The sequence below is a fragment of the Vicugna pacos genome, chromosome 34 (genome assembly GCF_048564905.1).
Source record: "Vicugna pacos chromosome 34, VicPac4, whole genome shotgun sequence".
In the NCBI taxonomy this organism is placed as follows: domain Eukaryota; kingdom Metazoa; phylum Chordata; class Mammalia; order Artiodactyla; family Camelidae; genus Vicugna; species Vicugna pacos.
This window is the reverse complement of record NC_133020.1, coordinates 220,525-245,197: the sequence shown is the minus strand read 5'-3', so window position 1 is coordinate 245,197 and position 24,673 is coordinate 220,525. Positions and strand designations below refer to the sequence as shown.

Sequence of the window (24,673 nt, the reverse complement as noted above, 5' to 3'; positions counted from 1 at the left end):
AGCTCAAGTGGTAGAGCACATGCTTAGCGTGCACAATGCCATGGGTTCAACCCCCAGAACCTCCTCTATGAATAAATAAATATAATTCCCCCTTCCCATTGCTAGTGATCCATCTGTCCAAGTTCATCTGTTTCTTCTTGACTCAGGTTTGGCAGGCTGTATGTTGTTAGAAACCTGTTCATTTAGTCTAGTTCATCCAAGTTGTTGGCAAATAACTGTTCATAGCATTTTCTCATGAGTGCTTTTTTCCCTGCAGTATTGGTTGCTGTTTCTCTCTTTCATTTCTTATTTTGTTTCATTCGGTGCTCTCTCCTTTCTTCTCGTGAGTCTGGCCAGACGTTTGTCAATTTTGTTTATCCTTTCAAAAAGCCAGCTCTTGGTTTTTACTAATTATTTTCTAGTTTTAAAAATCTCTATTTATTTCCTCTCTGGCCTTTATTATTTCCTTCCTTCTGCTGACTTTTGGGAGTTTTTGTTGTTGTTCTTCTTCTTTTTCTAATTCTTTTAGGTGGTTGCCTAGGTGAGGTTGTTTGAGATTTTTTGTTTGTTTCTTGAAGAAGGCCTGTATTGCTATGAACACCCCTCTTAGAACCACTTTTGCTTCATCCTGTAGATTTTGTAAAGCTGTGTTTTCATTGTTGTTTGTCTCAATGTATTTTCTGATTTCATCATTGATCCTTTGGATATTTTAGTAGCATGTTATCTGGTCTCCATGTAATCTTTATTTTTTTTCTCATTTTTCTTTCAGTGGCTGATTTCTTGTTTCATACTGTGTGGTCAGAAAATATACTTGAAATTTCCATCCTCTTTCTTATTTTCCACATCTTAGTCACCAAATCTGGTTGATTATATCACCTAAATGTCTACAGAATCTCTCTACTCTCCATTTCCTTACCATGCAGCTCACGGCACTATAGCTTCTCACTTGGCCTCCTGCAGTAGCCTCCTAACTAAACCCACACCCCCCTTGTCTCGGAGCCCAAAGACCCGTAATGTTGTGCAAAGTGCAGGGAGGTGCACATCAGTGGTGATGCCCTTTTTAGTCATAGAATGAGGTTTACTAGGAAAAACCCAGGAGCAGAGAAATAGAAAAATGCACACATTCTCTGAGCTATCATTCTCTCGCAGAAATGCATGCTTAGTCCACAAATAGACCCAATGTAGCAAGTGCTCCAGGCGAGGCCCACCCTTCCCAACCACAGAGGAGACCAGGGCACACAGCTGACTAGTACAGGGATGTGGCCTTGATAAAAAAAGGGAACATCTACAGCTCAATTTTGGGAGGTTGTAAAACAACGACCAATGACACCCAGAGGCCTTGTTTTCCCAGTTGAGCTATTTCACCCCTCATGAGAAAACAGAGAGAGAGAAAGAACAAAAAGAACCATGAAGCCATCAGGAGACCAAGGTCTATTACTCCTCTTAACTCAGGACCCTGCAAGATCTAGCGCTTGCCCACCTCTTGAGCCTTACATCATGCTTTTTATTTTCTATGCTTCAGTCACATAGGCTTTCTTTTAATTCCTTAAAAAATTAGGTTCTTTCCCTCCTCAGGGCCTTTGCACACATGTTCCATCATCTGCTTAGTTAATTTCTCCTCCTCCTTCTTCTTCTGCTACCTGATAAGTTCCTAGAAGATTTATTTTTTAGGTCTCAATTTATATGTCACTTTCTGAGGGAAGTCTTTCCTGACATCGCCAGATATGTTGTAAGTCTTAACAAGAGCACTCACAGCATGTTGTATGTACCCTTGACAAAGTGTTATCTCAATAGAAATAATAAGTACTTCTACAATTATGTAACACCCGTCCTACGCCAAACTAGGAGGTCCTTAAATGGCAAGAACCATAGTTGCCTTGCTCAGGCTGCAGTCCTAGTACTTAGCTGAGCACTCTGACATAATCATGCTCAAGAGATATTTGTTAAATGAATGAATGAAGTGTGGACTTGAGGAGATCAGGTAAAGCAAGATGACTTACTATGTAATGATTCTGATTTTCAGGTTCTGTGGCCTTAGATTTCTGAGGTGTATGGCTAACTCGGCTAACCATACCTAGCACATGTCTAGCTTAAATATGGGGACAATACAAATGAAACCTGCTGTGACTGACAAGGAAGCAGGAGGGCAAGGGCTTCAGAGTCTTTTTTTTCCCCCAGTTGTTCTTTTTTTTTTTTAACATTTTTTATTGATTTATAATCATTTTACAATGTTGTATCAAATTCCATTGTAGAGCACAATTTTTCAGTTATACCTGAACATACGTATATTCATTGCAACATTTTTTTCTCTGTGAGCTACCATAAGATTTTGTGTATATTTCCCTGTGCTATACAGTACAATCTTGTTTATCTATTCTACAATTTTGAAATCCCGTCTATCCCTTCCCACCCCCCGCCCCCCTGGCAATCACAAGTTTGTATTCTATGTCTATGAGTCTGTTTCTGTTTTGTATTTATGCTTTGTTTGTTTTTGGTTTTTCTTTTTCTTTTTTTTTTTTGATTCCACATATAAGCAATCTCATATGGCATTTTTCTTTCTTTTTCTGGCTTACTTCACTTAGAATGACGTTCCCCAGGAGCATCCATGTTGCTGCAAGTGGCGTTATGTTGTTGGTTTTTATGGCTGAGTAGTATTCCATTGTATAAATATACCACATCTTCTTTATCCAGTCATCTGTTGATGGACATTTAGGCTGTTTCCATGTCTTGGCTATTGTAAATAGTGCTGCTATGAACACTTGGGTACATTACCTTTTCGAATTGGAGTATTCTCTGGATATATGCTCAAGAGTGGGGTTGCTGGATCATATGATAACTCTATTTTTAGTTTTTAAAGGAATCTCCATTCTGTTTTCCATACTGGCTGCATATTGGCAAAAATTTCATTCTTACTAACAGTGTAGAAAGGTTCCCTTTTCTCCACACCCTCTCCAGCATTTATCATTTGTGGACTTTTTAATGACAGCCATTCTGACTAGAGTGAGGGGATACCTCATTGTAGTTTTGATTTGCAATTCTCTGATAGTTAGCAACATTGGGCATCTTTTCATGTATCTTTTGGCCATCTGTGTGTCTTCATTGGAGACATGTCTATTTCAGTCTTCAGCTCATTTATCAATTACATAAGTATTTTTGTTGTTGTTGCTATTGAGTAGTATGAGCTTTTTGTAAATTCTGGAAGTTAAGCTCCTGTCAGTTGTATTGTTTGCCAAGTGTTTTCTCCCAGTCTGTAGGTTGTCTTTTCATTTTGTTTATGGTTTCCTTTGCTGTGCAAAAGCTTTTAAGTTTAATTACTTGTTTATTTTTGTTTCTATTTCTATTGCCTAAGTAGATTAACCTAGGAAAACATTGCTACAACTTATGTCAGAGAATGTTTTGCCTATGTTCTCTTCTAGGAGATTTATCTAGGTGTCCTATCTTATATTTAAGTCTTTTGGTTATTTTGAGTTTATTTTTGTGTATGATATGAGGGAATGTTCTAACTTCAATGATTTACATGCAGCTGTCCTGCTTTCTCAACAGGACTTGCTGAAGAGACTGTCTTCTTTACTGTATATTCTTGCCTCCTTTGCCAAAGATTAATTGACCGTAGGTCTGTGGATTTATTTCTGAGCTCTCTGTTCTGTTCCATTGATCCATATGTCTGTTTTTATGCCAATACCATGCTGTTTTGATTATTGTAGCTTTGTAGTACTGTCTGAAGTCTAGGAGTGTTATTCCTCCAGCTTCATTCTTTTTCTTCAGTATTGCTTTGGCAATTCTGGGTCTTCTGTGATTCCATATAAGTTTTAGGATTATCTGTTCCATTTCTGTGAAAAAAAAAAAGTCCTGGGAAATTTGATAGGGATCATATTAAATCTGTAGATTGCTTTAGGTAGCATGGCCATTTTAACAATATTTATTCTTACAGTCCAAGAGCATGGGATATCTTTCCATTTCTTTGAATAATCTTCAATTTCCTTTATCAATATTTTATAGTACTCTGCTAATAAGTTTTTCATCTCCTTGGTCAGGTTCATTCTTAAGTATCCTTTTTTTTTTTTTTGATGCGATTTTAAGAGGGACTTTTTTTTAACTTTCTTTTTCTGGTATTTCATTGTTAGTGTAAAGAAATTCAACAGATTACTGTATATTAATCTAATATCTGCTACCTTGTTGAATTCATTTATTAGTTGTAATGGATTTGTGTGAAGTCTTTAGGGTTTTCTATAAATAGTATCATGTCCTCTGTATATAATGACAATTTTACCTCTTCCTTTCCAATTTGGATAAGTTTTATTTCTTTTTCTTGATGACTGCTAGAGCTAGGACTTCCAATACTATGTTGAATAGAAGTGGTGAGACTGAGCATCTTATCTTGTTCCAGATTTTAGTAGGAAGGCTTTTAACTTTTCAGCATTGAGTAGGATGTGGATTTGTCATAAATGGCTTTTATTATGTTGAGATATGTTCCTTCTATACCCACTCTGATAAGAGATTTTATCATACGTGCATGTTGAATTTTATCAGCTGCTTTTTCTGCATCTATTGAGATGATCATGGGCTTTTACAATTTCTTTTATTGACACGGTGTATCACATTGATTGATTTGTATATGCTGAACCATCCCTGTGACCTTGGGATGAATCTGACTTGATAGTAGTATACAATCTTTTTTATGTGTTGTTGGATTTCATTTGCTAATATTTTTATTAAGGATTTTTGCATTTATATTCATAAAAGATATTGGTCTATAACTTTTTTTGGTGATATCATTGTCTGGTTTTGGTATCAGGGTAATGGCTTCACAGAATGACTGTGGGAGTGTTCCCTCCTCTTCAATTTTTGGAAAAGTTTGAAAAGGATTGGTGAAAGTTCTTCTTTGTTTGGTAGAATTCCCCAGTGAAGCTATCCAGTCCTGGACTTCTGTTTGCAGGGAACTTTTTTAAAATTACAGATTCTATTTCACTTCTAGTAATCGTAATCCCAGTCTGTTCAAATTACCTATCTTGTCTTGATTCACTTTTGGTGGACTATATGTTTGTAAAAACTTGTCCACTTCTAGGTTATCCAATTTGTTGGCATATAATTATTCATAATATTCTTTTGTGAATTTTTTATATTTCTGTGGTATAGGTTGTAATTTCTTCTTTTCATTTCTTATTTTATTTGGGTCCTCTATCTTTTCTTCTTGGTGAGCCTAGCCAGAGGTTTGTCAATTTTGTTTACTCTGTCAAAAAAAAAAAAAAAACTAGCTCTTGGTTTTGTTGACTTTTTTCTATCATTTTCTAAATCTCTATTTTTACTTATTTCTTCCCTGACCTCTGTTATTTCCTTCCTTCTGCTGACTTTGGGTTTTGTTTATTCTTCTTTTTCTAATTCTTTTAGGTAGTAGGTTAGGTTGTTTATATTACCCGATAGGTCTCTTATATTGCTTTCATTCTTTTTTAAATTTGTTTTTCTATCTGCTGTTTTGATTGGGTGATTTCCATTATTCTATTTTCCAGAGCAAGTTGAGAAGTAGGCTGCTGTGGCTCAGTCCTGCCCCTCTGTTCCCATGCACCAACACTGGAGCCCTCGACGGCACACCCAGGATTCCCTACACACACTCCCAGCCTCAGCCCAGGCCACACCCCAGCCCCCCAAGGTTGCCTCTGTGCAGCCAGCCCCAGCCCCCTCCCTGGGTCTGTCCTCTGCAGCTCAAGCTCCAGCACCCAGTCCTGGCACACACCAGCAGGCTCCCATCTGGGCTGGGGACCACAGGGACCGTCTGTGCTGGTCTCTCCCCACTCCGTCCATCACAGAGCAGGTGCTGCACTCTCCTCTGAGCCTCTGAAGCTCTTCTTCTGTCCCAGCTGACCTCCTCGCTGCAGAGGGGGCTCTCCAGGGTGAGGCCACTTCTCCCCTCCCACCACTCCCTTTCTGGGCACAGATCTGATCCTGATTCCTTTTCTTTTTTCTTCCTACACAGTTATGTGAAGACTTTTCCTGTAGCTCCACTTGTATATGATCTTCTGCCAGAATTCAGTACATATTTTGTGAGTTCCATGTTCTTCTATTCCACCCTCTTGAAGCCCCTCCCATAGGCTTATTTTCTGTCTACTTGTTGCACCAACTACTTAGAGAAGAATGTTGAAATCTCCAACTATAATTGTGAACTTTTAAATTTATTCCTTCAGTTCTGTCTTCCCTTTGTGTATTTTGAAGCCCTGTTATTAAGTGAATGTACATTTAGGATTGTTACATCTTCTGAAAGAAGTAATACAGCCAGCCCTACATTTTTATGATTAGTGTTTTCATGGTATATGTTTTTCTGTCCTTTACTTTTAACTCAGGTGTGCTGTGTAGTGTGTTTCTCCTATAAAAAGCAAGTAATTAGGTCTTCCCCACCCCCACACTGGAAATGTCTTTCAGTAATATAATGGCTTTTAGATTTGTTAGGACTAGATTATATGAATATTCAAATTCAAGAAATTTTGCAATACTGAAGTGAGTTTTCTTTCTGCCATTTGGTGGTGCCATTTGGTGCCATTTGGTGCCCTGCCATCTGGTGAAGGTATGTAGAAAAAGTTACTTTGAAAATAAATATAAAGTTTCCACTGATGTCTGTTTCTGCATTGGCTGATACTTTCTTCCACTGTAAGAATCTGATTTCTTCTTGCCTTCCGTTGTCAAAAAGAATACTTAAGAAAATGAAGCTTTACTTGCTTTCTTCCAGCGTCAGTAGTTTTGAACCCAGTGTTCCCTCCTATATTACAGACTAGAGTCTCTAAGGAACATGCCAAGAAATGCAGACACGCTGAAACTATGAACAGCAGGTGTTGTCCTAATGCCATACCCCAGACATCATCTGCTGAACTGTTTTCTAACACAACTTAACTATAAAACACAAATAAATGAGTAAAGATGAATCAATGACAAATTCACTTGAAAGTCAATTTTTTCAAGGAAATTACCAGGTTACCATTCTACATAGGTGTGTAGAATGATATCTATATTTAATTATATATATTCATATAAAACAGATGAGCAAAACATGGCTTGTGAGTCAAATACGGCTGAGTTAAGAATGGTTGTTACGGGGCGGGCCCCCGCGGGTGGCTGCCAGCGCTTCCCACAGCCGGCTGGCTGGCTGGCCCCGGGAGCCAGACATGCAGGGTGCAGCCCAGCCCGGGACGGAGCCGGGCGCCTAGCGGCCCACGGGAGGAAAGAGGGGCGCGGGGCGCGGGGGCGGGCCCGGCCCAGCCCGCCAGGCCGGGCCACGGGCACTGGCCCCGGGGCGCCCGGGCTCAGGCGCCCGCCGAGCTAGGACAGAGCGCGCCAGCGCGCGGAGCCGAGGCGCCGGGACGCGCACCGCGCGGGAGGCGGCCGGCGCGAGCTCTGGGCGCGGGCGCAGCGCCCTTTCCCCTCGATGAGGGGCGGGGCGGCGAGCTGGGGGCGCCAGCTGCGCCGCAAACTTGGGGCTGGGCTCAGGCGCCTCTCGGGCAAGGACAATGGAGGCGGACGCGGGACACCAGGGAGAGTCTGGCCAGCGCAGGGAGCCTGAGGAGGGGGCGGTCGGGGGACCGAGACTCTCGGGGTCTGGGCCTCGGATTTGGACCGGGGCGGGCGGAGAGGAGGTGACGAGAGAGACCCAGGTGACAGGCGCGGGCGAGGCGCCCAAGACATGGTCTCCCGGGTCACCAAGCTCTCCAGCTCCTTCTCCCGGCGCCACGGCACCGCGGGGGAGGGGGCGGTGCGGGACGCGGGAGTCTGGGCTGCCGGCCCCGCAACCGTTGCTACTGCAAGCCGGTGCGGGGGAGGCGGGGGAGGGAGCGGGGCTGTGAGCTGGGGCCGTGGCCGGGTTTGCCAGACAGAAGCGAGCTGGAGAGGGCACAGAGCAGAGGACGAAGAGGGCTGTCGGCGGCTCCAGAAGCCCGGTCCCCTGCTTCCAGAGGTTTGCTGAGCACCTACTGCGCGCATCTGCCTTCACACCCCTGCCCCTTCACCCACCGTGATTCCCCCCAGGCCCTCCCCTTCCAGCTCTTCTTTTTCTCCCCTGCTCCGCATACCGCTCCCTTCTCTGACCTCAGGGAATAAGCCTGGGCTTCACCCTTTGTGGGATCTTCCCAAGTGCTGACCTCGCTCCCAGGCGGACCCAGGCTCCGAGGATAGGAAAGGACCGGTGGGCAAAGAGGACCCGGGAGAGCCGTGAGCCCCTGTGCTCTGGGCCCTGGCTGCCGCACCAGCGGGTTGGCTCTGGTCTGCCGGGTCTTCCATCAGGATCCCTGACGGCGGGGAAGGGAAACCCCTAGCCTCCTGCTGCGGAAGGCCGTTGGTGCCTAGGCCTAAGCGGGCAGGGCCAGGGCCATGAGAAGGCAAAGGCACCCAGCAGCCAAAAAATTCCCAAGGGTGCGTACCACGACCCATCCAAAGATCCTGCTGGGTGAGCGAAGGGGAATCCCCACTGGGACCTGCGCTCACCCCACTAGCCCTAGCCCTGCTCACCCGCTAGGACTTCCGGCTCGGGTCCCATACCTCCGATGGGGGCACTGCCCTGGCTTGGTCCTGACCCAGGCCATGGAGAAACTGAGGAAAGCAACTTGGAGGGGACTCAGCAGATTCTAGTTCGGAACCCTTGTAGTTTCTGGCTGTGCCAATAGGTTTGGAGCCTGCTCCTAGTAGACTCCATACTAGAAACCCCAATAGCATTGTTTAGGGGATCGGGTAAGCGGGGGTCCAGACTCCTGGGTTTGCCCCAGGGCAGGCCCGGGGTGGTACCCGCCCACAACTCTGCCTGTCAGGCGAGCTCCGCAACCCCCACCCTCGGGGCTTGGGGTGGCGACCAGCTTGGGGCAGTGGGGAAGGGGGCCTGGGAGCGAGGACACGCGCCCCCCCACCCCGCAGAGGGTAGCCGCGAGGCGAGGGGCGCGGAGTGCGTGGTGCCCAGCTTGGCCGCCAGGAGGCGTGGCGCGGGTCCCGTTGCTCGGAGTCGCCGCTGCTGCCTCTGCCGCAACGCCAGTGTCCCTGAGCCGCGGGGTGACGGTGGCTCTCGCCGCACACACCCCTTCCTCCCGTGGGGGGAGCCTGATGCCACGTTCCCTATGAATTATTTATCGCTGGCCTAAAAATACCCCGAACTTCATAGGCCAAGTGTAAGAGGTTCCCCGCGGGTCCGGGCGGAATCAGCGGGGAGGGGGGAGTTAGTCTTGGAGGAGGGAGACCCCCGTGCCCGCGTCAGTGGGGTCATGATGGCGAAATGGTCGTCTCCCCTGACACCTGGGTTCGGGTTTTAGCTCAGCCGGAGGGAGGAAAACCCGACGGTAAAGCAGAGTCCGCTCACTCGGAGGGAAGTGGATCCAGAGGAGCCGCGGAGCCTGGGTCCCTCGGCTCCCCCGGAGACAGCGTGGCTGGTGGGTGGGGCCGACTCCTGGGACCGAGGCTCCTGGCCTGGGAGAGGGGACAGCCATCAGATGTCTGGAGTGTGAGTGTGTGTGTGTGCATGTCCGTGCGTGGGAGCCTGCCTGAGATTGGGCGAGCTCATGGAGATGCTCAGGCGATTCAGGGTGATGCTGAGGGTCCCGGAAGCCTGACCATTGCCATCCTCTCCCTGGACCCTTTTTGGGGTCCGGATGTTCATAAAATATTAACAGCCCGTTTGTGAAAGGGGTGGACCCCAAGTGGGTGGGCAGAGGTCTGTAAGACAATAGTCCAGTGTGGGTCGGCGGCATCCTGGGCTGGCAAATACCTGACACACAGCAAAGTAAGGGAAGCCCTAGCAGAGGAGCTCCCCAACCCAGGAGAAGTGGGGGTGTGGGGTGGGGGGAAGGGCAACCGGCCTAGAGCCAGACCCAGACCCTCTGTCTTCTCACCCATGTTTCCAGAGCCTGGATGAACTAAGGCAGGTGCTCTGTGGGAGAGGGATTGAGGTTGGGCTCTGAAAATTCGGGGATCTGTTGTGTAGACAAGAGAGAGGTGGTGGGAAGAGGACATTCTAGCCTGAGGGAACAGCAGAGCAAAAGCCAAGAGACGAGGGTAGTAGGGTCACCCCTAAGTGGCAAGAGTGTGGGATCCACGGAGGGAAGGACAGTTGGTTGGGGTCAGAGTGTGTGGGGCTCTGTCCATGAGACCCAGTGTCTGGGTTTAATTTGTGGGCACCAGGGAGCAGCTGTGCTGTTTGAGGGTTGCAGTGGCCAGAGGAGTGGTTCAGGCCAGTGGGGCCCCCCCTCCTGCCTTGTGCAGGAGACTGGATGCCATGTGGTGCTAAGATTCTGGAATCTGCATCTCTTTGAATCTGTCCATTGCTATTTTAAGTTCACAGACTTGCCTGATTGGGACTCCTCCCTTCAGAGGCATCCTGCAATCAGTTTCTGTGAGAGGCAAGACCTCCCTCAGTTTCCTCTCCTCAACTCCAGTCCTGGAAGACACGTTCCCATCAGAGAGTCTCCTTGGAGCTGAGGGAGGACTTGGGTCCTTCATCTACAGCTACGTTTTCCAAAAGAAACCACATGAGAGCTCATGAAGGCACAGTAGAAAAAGTAAAAAGAAAGGTGAAATGAATTCTAAGGCTATATTGTGTTTAACTCAATGTATCTAAAATGTTCTTTTGTCGTGTAATCCATATAAAAATATTGAGATATTTTCCTTTTTGAACACCAAGTCTTCAATAGCCAGTGTGTATTTGACACGACATGCCGCAATTCCGACGAGACACATTTAAGTGCCCAATAGTCACACGTGACTGGAGGCTGCTGTGCTGGGCAGCAGAGATCTGGAGCTCAGAGCTGGGAGGCAGAGGTGGGGGAAGCTTTGGGCTTCCCAGAGGGTGGGGAACCTACAGGGACGGGCAGAGATGAGCACAGAGAGGCCTTGCAAAGTGTGGAACAAGCCCAGCAGTGCCCTTTTCAGGTGTAATTTGAAATCTCTGATTGGAGGTCGCTGCGGGCACAGCATGCTCAGGCTCGCACACAAGACACACACGTCTCCAGGCTGACACTGGAAGTCAGTGTACTAGGAAATCACACACGGGGGGAGTTTCAAGGGTAGAAAAGTGAGCACAGTATTCCCTCCCCCGCCAAAACTCCCGTCTTCTCCTCCTGAATTCAACCAGGCCCGGCCTGGTCGCCCTTCCACTCTCCCCTGTTCAGAAGTTTTTTGGGGATGTCATGGTGATGGAGGGGGGGTAAAGCTGTGGCCGATGGCCAGCTGGGAGGGAGAACTGCATGCATGGGTACCACTCACCAGTGTGGCTATTGGTCCCAGTCCAAAGCCATGATGCTCATTTAGCAGGGATACACGTCAGGCCCTTGGGTTATGGTAAAAATCCCCTCCCATCAGTGATGGCCTAGGGAGGCAGCTCATGTGTGAGATACCTCAGGGTTTCAGGTGACCCTGAGCTCCGAACAAATCAACTGGGTCACACACCTGCTGTGGAAGAGCGGCTACTAACTGAGGCAATGGGGGGAGGGTAGGGATGTCCAGTGCCCAGGAGGAGGGGCTCTGAGCCAGGAAGGGTTAAGCAGAGGAGGGTCCTTGGAGATGTTAGGTCCAGTTTAGGATGGAGAATGGTACGTGTGTGTGTGTGTGTGTGTGTGTGTGTGTTACAGGGCTGCCTGCCTTCCCCTGGCTGTGGGGCTGTCACCTGTAGGATAAGGATGCTGATAACAGTGGGCACCCCTCACACCACTGTGAAGTAGGTCCTGTGATTGTTGCAGGCAAGAAAACATGGCTCAGAGAGGCTAGGTAACTTCCCCAAGATCACACAATTAGTAAGCGGCAGAACTGGGACTTGAACTCAAGCCTCTCCACTCAAATCCATGCACTTGGCACCAGATTAGCATTTGCTGTGTACCTTCCTGGGGCAGAACCCAGATGGATGAGTTTCCAAGCATGGTGTTCAACCATAAAATGGAAGTAATGAGAACCTAGCCTGGCATCTTCTTCCCAGCCCCCGCCCTCTGGGCTGCGCTTAGACGCTCAGCTAACCTCTGTCTCTTTTTCCTTGTCTGTCTGTGTCTGTCTGTCTCCCTCTCTCTCTGCCTCTCTTTGTGGAAGGAGGCTCCCCCTCTTCTCTTTCATCCTCTGGATGTGTGCCCTTATGACTCTGGCCTTCGCCTCCTGTCTGTCTCTCTTTTCTCTTCGTGCCTCTGCCTCCCTCCCCATGCCTATCCTGGTCTCTCTGCAGGACCCTCTGGTGGACATGGTGGGGGGCTCTGGGGCCGGCCTTGCTGCTCACCTCACTCCTCGATGCCTGGGCAGGGCTGGGCCCCGGGCAGGGCGAGCAGGCTGTGATGGTGGCCGTGGTGTTCGGCAGCTTAGGGCCATTGCAGGGCCAGGCCCATACCCGCCTCATCCCCCAGAGCTTCCTGGACCTGCTCCTAGAGATCCAACCACTCACCGTGGGGGTCAACACCACCAACCCCAGCAGTCTTCTCACCCAGATCTGCGGGCTGCTAGGCGCTGCCCGCATCCATGGCATCGTCTCTGAGGGCAACGTCGGCACTGAGGCCGTGGCCCAGATCCAGGACTTCATCTCCTCCCAGCCCCTCGTGCCTATCCTCAGCATCAGTGGGGGCTCTGCCGTGGTCCTCACCCCTAAGGTGCCTGTTCAGAATCATGTCCCCTCATCCCTGGAGCCAGGCTGGGGCTGGGGGAGTGGGGCTGAGTCTGGGCCAGGGAGACACTCAGGTCCTGGGAAGCTGGGATTGGGTGGGATCAGCAAGGAGGTGGGGGCTCAGGGAGACATGGGTGAGGGAGGAGAAGGCTGTGGGGATGATGTTCCCATGCTCTAGAGGAGAAACTTCCTGGGCTGCTTTGACATTTGTGTCTGGATGAGGGCTGGGCAGGCGGCAAACCCACCTCCGGTTCTGGGGGCAACTTTGGCCCACCTTCTCCCTGTTTCTCTGGCCTTCCTTGGTCAGGCTCCAGATCCAGGGCAAAGGGCCAGGCTGGGACCTAATGTAGATGACTGGCAGGGGAGGGCATCCCGGGACAGGCACTGCCTGAGGCCTGGGGTCGGCAGGCCCTCGCAGAGCTGGCCGTCCTGTGGGGAGAAAGTTCCAAACACATTCCTGCCCTCACAGCTGGGATAAGCCTCCTGAAGGAAGAACACAGGATGCCGTGCCACAAGGGAGTCTAACAGGGCCCCCTATGGGTCGGTGGTTGATCAGAGAAAGTGCCTTAAGAAATATGTCTAAGCTGAGACCTAGAGGGTGAGGGAGGGTTGACAAGGTGTGTGCGTGTAGTGAGGGGGGCTCCAGGTAGAGGGGGCAGGGGGCAGGTGGTGCAAATGCCCAGCGGTGGGAAGGAGCTTGGGGTTTCTGAGGGACAGAGAGAAGCCTGCAGAAGGTGGTGGGGTCCCAACCACACAGGAAAATATTTGGGTTTTACCCTAAGTAACTGCAGAGCTGAGGAAGCTGTTGAGGGGAGAGACTGATCTGATTTGCACTTCTTTTATGATTATTTTTTATTGTAGGGAATTTTGAGCAGACACAAAAGTAGACAATTATAATAATCCCATGTGCCCCACCCACCCCTGGCTAAGCTCGCCTCACCCTTACCCCCACCCACTTCCCCCTCGTCTGTATTATTTTGAAGCAAAGCCCAGACATATTTATATCATCCATAAATACTTCAGTACACATCTCTAGATGATAGGACTTTAAAAATAATAAAACCACCATACATCATCACATTTAAAAAATAATAAAAATTCCTTATCCTCATTTAAAAAAAGGATGTTTTTTACATTTTTGGAATTGTGTTCAAAATAAAGAAATCAAAGAATATACCTGAAAAGCCACTGATAGGGATCAGAGAATACATCCATAAGTTAAAATTACGTATTTTAATATAACAAAAATTGTGTCAATTACCTGCTCATAGTTTAAACGTTGAATTTCTGGCATTTCTTTTGGCTTTGTATCAAGCATGTAATCTCCTGTAAAGAGAAATTGTAAAATTGCCTTTTAAAAATGTTTTCTTTCTAATTACGAAGGTAATATATTTTAATGATAAATTATAGCAACGTGCGACATACAAAAGTGACTCCGCAATTCCATTCAGAGAAAATCAATGTGAACTGTTAGTCACAGTCTCACATAAATTTTTCCAGTGTACATCCTACAATGCTTTGGAATTTTTTCTTACCCTTTACAATATATTTGAGCATCTTGCCATGTCACTACAATAAAGCTCTAAAAGGTTTAACCAAGTTTCCTCAACAAGTGTAACTATCACCTCCACACCTTTCCAAGAACAGGCATTACCACTCTTCTAAATGTCTGCCATTCTTAGACGTAAACAAACTTTTCCTTACATTAAAAAAAACTGATATCTTAGAGATTACCTGTGGAGAGAGGGAAGGGGGAGGGGCAACACAGGGGTACGGAACTGAAAGATACAAACAATGATATACTGTATAGCACTTGGAATTATAACCATTATCTTGTAATAATTTTTAACAGAGTATAATCTATAAAAATACTGAATCACTATACTGTATATCTAAAACTAATATAATATTGTAAAGCAACTATACTTCAAAAAGCTTAATAGTTTTTATACATGTACTTTTATTGGTATCACCTTTTAATTAATTAATTAATTTTATTTAAGTATAGTCAGTTTACACTGTGTCAATTTCTGGTGTATAGCATAATGTGCCAGTCATACATATAAATACATATATTCATTTTTATATTTTTTTCATTATAGATTACAAGATATTGAATATAGTTCCCTGTGCTGTACAGAAGAAACCTGTTTATCTATTTTATATATAGTAGTTAATATTTCCAAAGCATAAACTCCCAATTTATCCCTTTCCACCTCCTATCCCCCAGTAACCATAAGTTTGTCATCTATGTCTGTAAGTCTGTTTCTGTTTTGTGAATAAGTTCATTTGTGTCTTTTTTCTTTTTTTAGATTCCACATATGAATGATATCACATGGTATTTTTCTTTCTTTTTCTGCTTACATCATTACATTTCTGCTTACATCATTATGTATTACTGATATTGCAAATTGCATTATTTTATTATTTTATGGCTGAGTAGTATTCCATCGTACAAATACATCACAGCTTCTTTTACTAGTCATCTGTTGATGGACATTTAAGTTGTTTCCATGTCTTAGCTATTGTATATAGTGCTGCTATGAACATTGGGGTGGACATATCTTTTCAAATCAGAGTTCCCTCTGGATATATGCTGAGTGGGATTGCTGGATCACAGGGTAAGTCTATGTTTAGTTTTTTGAGGAATCTCCATACTGTTTTCCATAATGGCAGCAGCAAACTACATTCCCACCAACAGTGTAGGACGGGCTCCTGTGCTTTGCGCGTGCGTGTACGCGTACGCACATACGCCCCTGCCCCTCCCACCGGTAGCGGGAACACTTGGGGATGGGGCTCCCATACTACGAAACACGGCCAATGCCACCGAGAGGGGCCGAGCACCACCATCCGAGGCCGGGCCGTGAGACGGTAGGGCTTGTCCACCCCTTGGCCGAGGACTGCACAGTAGAATTCTCACCCCCAATGCCACACCACCCAGACACCGACTGGGTAACAATGCACCTGGGCCTAACACTAAAACTTGCCGTGTACCTGAATAGAGCCCTAATTTCAAACCTAGCCTTAAAACTAAATACAGCCCTACCTGTGGACCTAGAACACTGAACCTAGCCTTAAGTCTGAACCTAGCCCTACTGTGATATAGACATAACACTGCACCTAGCCCTAATCCTTAACGTAGCCCTAACCTGCACCTCTCCCTATCCCTGAATCTAGCCGTAACAGCGCATCTATTCTGAACCTTCCACTTAGCCCTAAACTTGCACTTAGCCCTGACAATGGACCTAGCCCAAACTGAAAATAACCCTACGTCTGATCATAGCCCTAATCCTGAACCTAACCCTAACCGTGGAACTAGCCCTAACCCTGAACATAGCCCTAAACCTTCCCATAGCAATACCCCTGCTCCTCGCCCTACCCTCAACCTAGCCGTAACCCTGAACCTAGCCGCAACCGTGCACCAAGCCCTGAACATGAACCTAGCACTAACCCGAACAGAGCCCTAGCCCTGAACCTTGTCGGTACACGGAAAGTAGCCGTAACCTTGAACCGAGCCCTCACCCGAATCTAACTCTAACCCTGAAACTAGACCCAACCCTGAATCTAGACCTAAACCTGAAACAAAGTCTTATCCTCAACTTAGCCATAAACCTGAAACAAGCCCTAATCCTGCACACAGCCCTCACATTGAAACTAGCCCTAAACCTGAACCTAGCCTTAAATGTGAACCTAGCCCTAAATGTGAACCTAGCCCTAAACCTTCACCTAGCCCTAACAAAGAATCTAGACCTAACCGTACAACTAGCCATAACCCTACACCTAACCTCACCTTAAAACTTGCCCTAACACTGCACTTAAACCTACCCCTGAACTTAGCACCAGCCCTGCAACTACACCTAATCATGGACGTAGCCATCAATCTGCACCTTGCCCTGAACCTGAACATGGCCCAGAAACTGAACGTAAACCTATCCCTGAAACTAGCCCTTACCCATAACCTAGACTTCAGTCTGCTCCTAGCCTTCACCCTCAACTATCTCTAATTTTAATCATAGCCCTAACCCTGCACCTAGCGCTAAACCAGCTCCTAGCCATATCACTGCACTTAGCCGTAACCTTCAACATAGCCCTAACCCTGCAACTAGTACTAAACCTACACCAAGCCCTCACCCTGAACCTACCCCTAACACTGACGCTAGAACAAGCACTAGCCCTAACACTGCACTAAGCATGAACCCTGAAAATCATACTAAACCTGAAATGAAACAAGCCCTAAAACATCACAAAGCCCTAAACCTGCACCTAGCCCTGAACCTACCCCTAAACTTGAACCTAGTTCTAACCCTCAAACAAGCTCTAAGCAAACCTCAAACTAGCATGAACATTGAAACAATCCGTAACCCTGAACCTAGCCCTCACCCTCAACCTAGCCCTAACACTCAACCTAGCCCTAACCCTGCTCAAAGCCCTAACCTTGAACATAGCCATAACCCTGCAAACAGACTAAACCTGCACCAAGCAGTATCTCTGAACCTAGCCCTAACCCAGCACCTAGCCCTAACCCTCAACCTAACCCTAAACCTGCATCTAGCCCTAACAAATGCTACAGGAACTCCCATAGGCAAAAAAAAGGCCACAACTAAAAACAAGACAACTATGAAATGGAAAAGCTCACTGGTAAGGCAAACATACAGACAACATAGGAAATCATGCACACACAAACTAAAAAGGAGGTTAAAAGACAAAAGTAGTAAAATCATCGATATCCACAGTAAGCAGTTAAAGGGATACACAAATAATTAAATGTAAAATATGAGATCAAAAACAGTAATCATGAGGGGAGGAAAGTACAAATGCAGGGCATTTAAACTGCATTTGAATTTAAGAGGGCAGCAACTTAAAGCAATCATTTGTCTATACACACACTGCTCTACCAAGAACTCACGCTAACCGCAAACCAAAAATACGTAACACATATACACATAGAAGGGAGAATGCAAATGTTCACTAAAGATAGTCATCAGATCACAAAACAGAACAGAAAAAGGAAGCAAGACCTTAAAAACAAATTCAAAACAAATTAACAAAATGGCATAAGAATGCAATAAGAATACACCTATCAATAATTACCTTCAACATAAACAGACTGAATGCTCCAGCCGAAAGATACAGACTGGCTGAATGGATACAAAAACAAGACCTGTCCATATGTTGTCAATAGGAGACTCACTTCAGGGCTAGAGTCATACACACTGAAAGTGAGAGGGAGGAAAAAGGTATTTCATGCAGATGGAAACCTAAAGAAAGCTGGAAGAGCAATATTTACATCAGGCCAAACGCACTTTAAAGATTGTTATAAGAGACAAAGAAGGACACCACATAATGATCAAGGCTCAATCCAAGAAAAAGATGTAACAATTGTTGGTATCTATGCACCCAACATAGGTGCACCTCAATACAAAAGGCAAATGTTAACAGACAGAAAGGGAGAAGTTGACAATAACACAATATATAGGGGGGACATTAACACCCCATTCACACCAAGAGGTCACCCAGACAGAAAGTCAGTAAGGAAACACAAGCCATAAATCATACATTCGGGGCTTAACTGCTATTTGCAGAGCATTCAATTCCAAAAGCAGCAGAATAAACATTCTTTCAAGTGACATGGAACATTCTACAGCATAGATCACACCCTGGGCCAGAAAGCAAGCCTAGGCAAATTTAAGAAATCTGAAATTATATCAAGCATCGTTTCTGACCACAGTGCTATGAGATTAGAAATCAACTACAAGGGGGAAAAATGCAAAAATACAAATATGTGAGGCTAAACAACATGCTACTAAACAACCAGTGGATCACTGAAGGAATCAAAGGAAAAGATTTAAAACTACCCGAAGACAAATCAAAATAAAAACACGACAATCCAAAACTTATGAGATACACCAAAAGCTGATGTAAGAGGGAAGTTTATAGTGATACAAGTCTACATCAGGAAAGAAGAAATATATCAAATAAACAACCTAACCATATAACCTAAAGCAATTAGAGAAAGAAGACAAAACAAAACCCAAAGTTAGGGGAAAGAAAAATGTCATAAACGTCTGAGGAGAAAGAAATGAAAGAGACTTAAAAAAAATAAAGAAAAGACGAATGACACTAAAAGCTGGTTCTTTCAAAAGACAAAAAAGAACTGATAAACCTTTAGCCAGACTCATCAAGAAAAACAGGGAGAGGGCTCAAATCTATAAAATCAAAAGTGAAAACGCAGATGTTACAGCTGACACCACAGAAATACAAAGGATCGCAAGACGCTAGCTACTATGAACAACTATACGCCAATGAAATGGACAACCTAGGAGAAATGGACAAATTCTTAGAAAGGTATAATCTCCCAAGACTGAACAAGGAAACAAAATATCAACAGACAAATGACCAGTCCTGAAATTGAATCAGTAATTTAAAAACTCCCAACAAACAAACCCAGGACCAGATGGCTTCTCAAGAGAATTCTACCAAGCATTTATAGAAGTGTTAATGCCTACCCTTCTAAAACTATCCCAAAGAACTGCAGAGGAAGGAGCACATCTAAACTCACTCTATGAGGCCACCATCATCCTCATACCAAAACCGGACAAAGATATCACAAAAAAGAAAATTGTCGGCCAATACCACTTATGAATATACATACAAAAATCCTCAGCAAAAGACTAGCAAACCAGCTCCCTGATACGTTAAAATCCTGTGAGTGGGATTTATTCCTGGGATGCAAAGGTGTTTCAGTATCTGCAAACCAAACAGTGTGTGACACAAGACAAGGATACCCACTCTTGCCACTTTTATTCAACACAGTTTTGGAAGTCCTCGCCTCAGTAATCAAAGAAGAAAAGGAAGTAAGAGGGATCCAAATTGGAAAAGAATTAAAATTATCACTTTTGCAGATGACATGATCCTATACGTAGGAAATCCTAAAGATGTTACCAGCAAACTTCCAGAGCTCCTTAATAAATCCGGTAAAGTTGCAGGATACAGACAATATAGAGAAATATGTTGCCAGAATATATCAGAAGAAGAAATTAAGGGAAGAATCCCATTTAACATCTCATCAAAAAAGATAAAATAGAAATAACCCTACCTAGGGAAGCAAAAGATAGACACTCTGAAACTGTAAGACACTGATGAGAGAAACTGATGGAAAGAAATACCGAGTTCTTGACCAGGAGGAATCAATATTGTTAAAATGACCACACTATCCAAGGCAATCTGCAGATTCGATGCATTCCCTATCAAATTACCACTGGCAATTTTCACAGAAGTGGAGGAAAAAAAAATTTCAATTTGAATGGAAAAACAAAAGACTCGAATTGCAAAAATAATCTTGAGAAAGAAGAATGGAGCTGGGGGAATCACGCTCCCTGACTTCACACTATACTACAAAGCTAGAATAATCAAAACAGTGTGGCACTGGCCAAAAAACAGACAGACAGCTCAATGGAACAGCATAAAAACCCAGAAATAAACCCACGCACTTATGGGTCAATTAATCTACAACAAAGGAAGTTGCACAATTGGAGATAAGGCAGTCTCTTCAATAAGTGGTGCTTGGAAAACTTGACAGCTACATGTAAGAGAATGAAATTAGGACATTGTTTGGCACCGTGTACAAAAATAAACTCAAAATGGCTAAAGATCTAAATGTAAAACCAGATACTCTAAAACTCCTAGATAGAAACAGAGGCAGACACTCTGACATAAATCACAGCAGTATTGTTTTCAATCTGTCTCTAGAGTAATGGAAATAAAAATTAGAAACAGGCAAATGAGATTTTAATTAAACTTAAAAACTTTTGCACAGCAAAGGAAACCATAAGCAATACAAAAAGACAACCTACAGAATGGGAGAAAATATTTGCAAATGAGGAGAGTGACAAGGGCTTAATTTGCCAAATATACAAATTAGCTCATACATTTTAATATCAAAAAGAGAAAAATAAACAAACAACTCAGTCAAAAGATGAGCATAAGTCCTAAAAAACATTTCTCCAAAGACATACAGAAGGCCAACAGGCACATAAAATGATGCTCAATATAACTATTATTAACTATTAGAGAAATGCAAATCAAAACTACAATGAGGTTTCACCTCACACCAGTCAGAATGGCCATCATTAAAAATCTACAAATAATAAACACTGGAGAGAGTACGGAAAAAGAGACCCTCTTACACTGTTGTTCGGAATGTAAATTTAAGCAGCCACCATGGAAAACAGTATGGAAGTTCCTTAGTGTTACCATATGGTAAGAGGTAATAAATGATCCAGCAATCCCACTCCTGAGCATATATGAGTAGTAAACAACTAACCCAAAAAGACACATGTACCCAAATGTTCATAGCAGCACTATTTACAACAGCCAAGACATGGAAGCAACCTAAATGTCCTTCGACAAATGACTGAATGAAGAAGATGTGGTATATATGCACAATGGAATGCTATTCTGCCATTAAAAAGAACAAAATGATGCCATTTGCAGCAACATGAATGGACCTGGAAATGGTCATTCTAAGTAATGTAAGTCAGACAGAGATATACAAGTGTCAGGATATTATTTACACGTGGAATCTAGAAAAAATATGATATAAATGAACTTATTTACAAACTAGAAATAGACTCACAGACATAGAAAATAAAGTACAGTTACCACAGGGGAAGGGGGGGCAGTAACTCAGGAGTTCAGGATTAACATATATGCACTACTATATATAAAATAGATAAAAAACAAGGACCTAGCATGTAGCACAGGGAAATATATTCAACATCTTGCAATAACCTATAATGGAAAAGGATCTTAAGATGCATATATATTATAATATATATGTATAACTGTATCAGTTTGCTGTACATCTGAAACTGAGACATCACTGTAAATCAACTGTACTTCAATAAAAATTTAAAAAATAAAAAAACTTAAAAAGAGAGAAAATACAAATGAACAAATGCTCCTTTCATTAAAGTTATGAAAATATGCTCCATCTCATGATTACTCAAAAGTGAGATACTATTTTCTGTCCAAATAGGGAAAAATTTTAAAATACTACTCACATCAAATTTGACAAGGATTGGGAAAACAAGTACACTCATACACTGTTCACAAGAGTGTAAATTAATACAATCTTTTAGGAAAGAGTTTTCATTACCTACTAAAGTTTTAAAAACTACATTTCCCTTCAATCTATGCCTAGTTGTCAATGTACACACTATGGAAATACTGTAATAATGTGTATGAACCAAAGACATTCAACCCAGCATATATTTAAGGAAACTGGCAACACCATTGGTAATAGAAAATAAACTATGTTACATCAAATATTATGAAACATATTACAATTAAAAAATTGATCTATTGCACAACAACATGAATATTCTTAACACTACTTAAATACACAAAGGTCTTCTCTAGGATATACTCTGAAGCAAAAAAAGCTAGAAATCCAACAGTATAATATATAAACTAATTTCAAATTCTATTATGTATGTATTTATAAAATAAATGTTTTAAAGATATGGGAAGATATAAACCATTAACAGTAAGAACATCTATGACAATTATGGAAGTAAATGAATAAAAATCTGCCTTATTTGTATTATCATTGAAATATACTTTTAAAAGATTTATTTCCTTACCTACAGTGTACCAACTCGCATCTGTTAATTTATTGATTACAGCTTCCTGATAGGCACCGTCAAGATTCTTCACTTTCACAATAGCTCCAACCCAAAGTAATAAAAAAAAAAGTTAGAAAAACTTTTAGAAGATAAATGAACAAACCAAAAGTGTCTTTTTTCCCCACTAATTGGGTACATAGTGGGTTAAGAATAAAATAACTGATCTGATTTGTGTTAATGTGCCAGCAGTTTTACTTAACACTGTTTTTGTACCATTAATGAAAAAGTTAAATAACATCTAAGTATTATTATGAAAATAGTTTTTCCAGTATTATGTCCCTGAAAGGGCCTTGGGAATTCTTGGGGGTCTGAGGAACCCTGCCTGTGAAATTTACTGTCTGAACCATATCACCACTTCTTTTTCAAGGAGGCTGGGGAAGAGTAGGAAAATATAAGAATTAATTTTGGGGTCTCCTTAAGAGTTAAACTGTACCAGGGAGTGGGAAGGAACAGACTGGGATTTCAAAAGGTAGAATAGATAAACAAGATTACACTGTAGAGCACAGGGAAATATATACAAGATCTGGTGGTAGCTCACAATGAAAAAAAATGTGACAATGAATATATGTATGTTCATGTGTAACTGAAAAATTGTGCTCTGCACTGGAATTTGACACAACATTGTAAAATGACTATAACTCAATAAAAAATGTTTTAAAAAAAAGAGTTAAACTGTACCATTAATGACAATCATTTAAAATAGTTTCATCTGATCAAGAAAATGCTGATGATTACATTCATATGGTCTTTATAACTATATCAAACTCTTAACACTTCTGCACGGCAAAGAAAATCATCAACAATTTGAAAAGGCAACCTACTGAATGGGAGAAAATTCATCAGCAAACCATGTATCTGACAAGGGGTCAAAAACCAAAATATAAAAAGAACTCATGCAATGCAACAGTGTTAAAGGAAAAAAACAGTCCAAGTGAAAAATGGACAGAGGTTCTCACATTATTTACAAAAATAACCTCCAAATGGACTAAATATAAGACTGGGCACCATAAAGCTCCTAGAAGAAAATGTACACTCTTTGACATCACTCTTAGCAATATTCTTTGGCTCTGTCTCCTAAGGCAAAGGAAACAAAGCAAAAATAAACAAATGGGACCTAATTAAACGTAAAAGCTTTTTCACAACAAAGAAAAGTTATCAACAAAATGAAAAGACAACTTACCGAATGAGAAAATATTTGCAAATGATATAACTGATGGGAGTTACTATCCAGAATATATAAACAGCTCACTCAACTCAGTATGAATAAAATAAACAACCTAATTAAAAAATGGGCAGAAGACCTGAATAAACATTTTTCCAAAGAAGAAAAGACATATAGATGGCAGACCGGTATCTGAAAGGATGCTCAACATCACTAATCATCAGGGAAATGTACATCAAACCCACAATAAGATATCTCCTAACACATATTAAAATGGCTTATCAAAAAGACAAGAAAGTGTTGGCTGGAATGTGGAAAAAAGGAAAGCCTTGTGCACTGCTGGTGTAAGTTTAAATTGGTATAGCCACTATGGAAAACAGAATGGGGGGCCCTGAAAAATTAAAAATAGAACTAGTATATGATCCAGCAATTCCACTGCTTGGTAGTTACGCAAAGGAACTGAAAATACTAATTTGTAAAGATCTGTGCACCCCCATGTTTGCTGCAGCGTTAGGTACAATAGTCAAGATATGAAAACAATCTAAGCATCCAATGACAGATGAACAAAGATGCCTGTGTGTGTATAATTCAGCCACAGAAAAGAATGAAACCTTGCCATTTGCAACAACATAGACCCTGAGTGCATTGTGCTGAGTGAAATAAGTCAGACAGAGAAAGACAAGTACTATACGATATCACTTACATGTGGAGTCTGAAAAATGAGGAAAAAACAAAACAAAACCAAAAATATCAAGGTTACAGATACAGAGAACAGACTGGTGGTTGCCAGAGGGGAAAGAAAGTGGGGGTGGACAAAATGGATGGAGGGGGTCAAAAGGTACAAACTTCCAGTTATAAAATAAAAAGTCACGGGGATATAATGTACAGCATGGTGACTACAGTCAGTAATATTATATTGCATATTTAAAGAGTTGCTAAGACGGTAAATCTTAAAAGTCCTTATCATTAGAAAAAAAATTTTTCAACCATGTACGGTGATGGATGTTAACTAGATGTAATGGGGTGATCCTTCTGCAATGTACACAAATACTGAATCATGTTGTACACCTGAAACTAATAATAATGCTATAGGCCAATTATACATCAATAAAAATAAAAGAAAATGTATATGGTCTTTATAATGATAACAGAAACAAAATTGTTCAAAGAGACTGTCAGCACAATGCCCACAAGAGGATATGAAATTCTAGAACTTTCACTAAATGACTACAGTCAATAAATACATGGTTTAAT

The 24,673-nt window shown here is 43.1% G+C and overlaps 2 protein-coding genes across 6 annotated transcripts in view; one reads left to right on the top strand and one right to left on the bottom strand.

The window, feature by feature from the left end:
• The window catches only part of LOC140691293 (AT-rich interactive domain-containing protein 4B-like), a 91,655-nt gene that overhangs the window by 44,350 nt on the left and 22,632 nt on the right, over nt 1-24,673 (bottom strand). For 3 of the 5 annotated variants that reach the window (XR_012066893.1, XR_012066894.1, XR_012066895.1), the window contains 2 exons: nt 22,216-22,299; nt 13,786-13,897 (listed from right to left, as the gene is read on the bottom strand). Coding sequence is in view for 2 of the 5 variants with exons in the window: in XM_072954564.1 (XP_072810665.1) it covers nt 12,875-13,000; nt 13,833-13,897; nt 22,216-22,307 (283 nt within the window). In the remaining 3 variants the exon portion in view is untranslated. Of the gene's footprint in view, nt 1-12,442; nt 13,001-13,785; nt 13,898-22,215; nt 22,308-24,673 lie in introns of those variants that run through there. The other 2 variants (XM_072954564.1, XM_072954566.1) reach the window with 2 other exon arrangements.
• On the top strand, nt 9,218-12,849 carry LOC140691323 (uncharacterized). The gene is made up of 2 exons (XM_072954674.1): nt 9,218-9,618; nt 12,143-12,849. Exons 1-2 carry the CDS (start codon nt 9,218-9,220, stop codon nt 12,747-12,749), a joined length of 1,008 nt encoding a protein of 335 aa, XP_072810775.1. The 3' UTR covers nt 12,750-12,849.

Excerpts from the sequence above, each read along its gene's own strand:
- LOC140691323 (XM_072954674.1), top strand. The coding sequence starts at position 9,218 with ATGGTCGTCTCCCCTGACACCTGGGTTCGGGTTTTAGCTCAGCCGGAG. Across the intron at positions 9,619-12,142 it reads AAAATATTAACAGCCCGTTT|GACCCTCTGGTGGACATGGT; the intron begins GTGAAAGGGGTG and ends GTCTCTCTGCAG.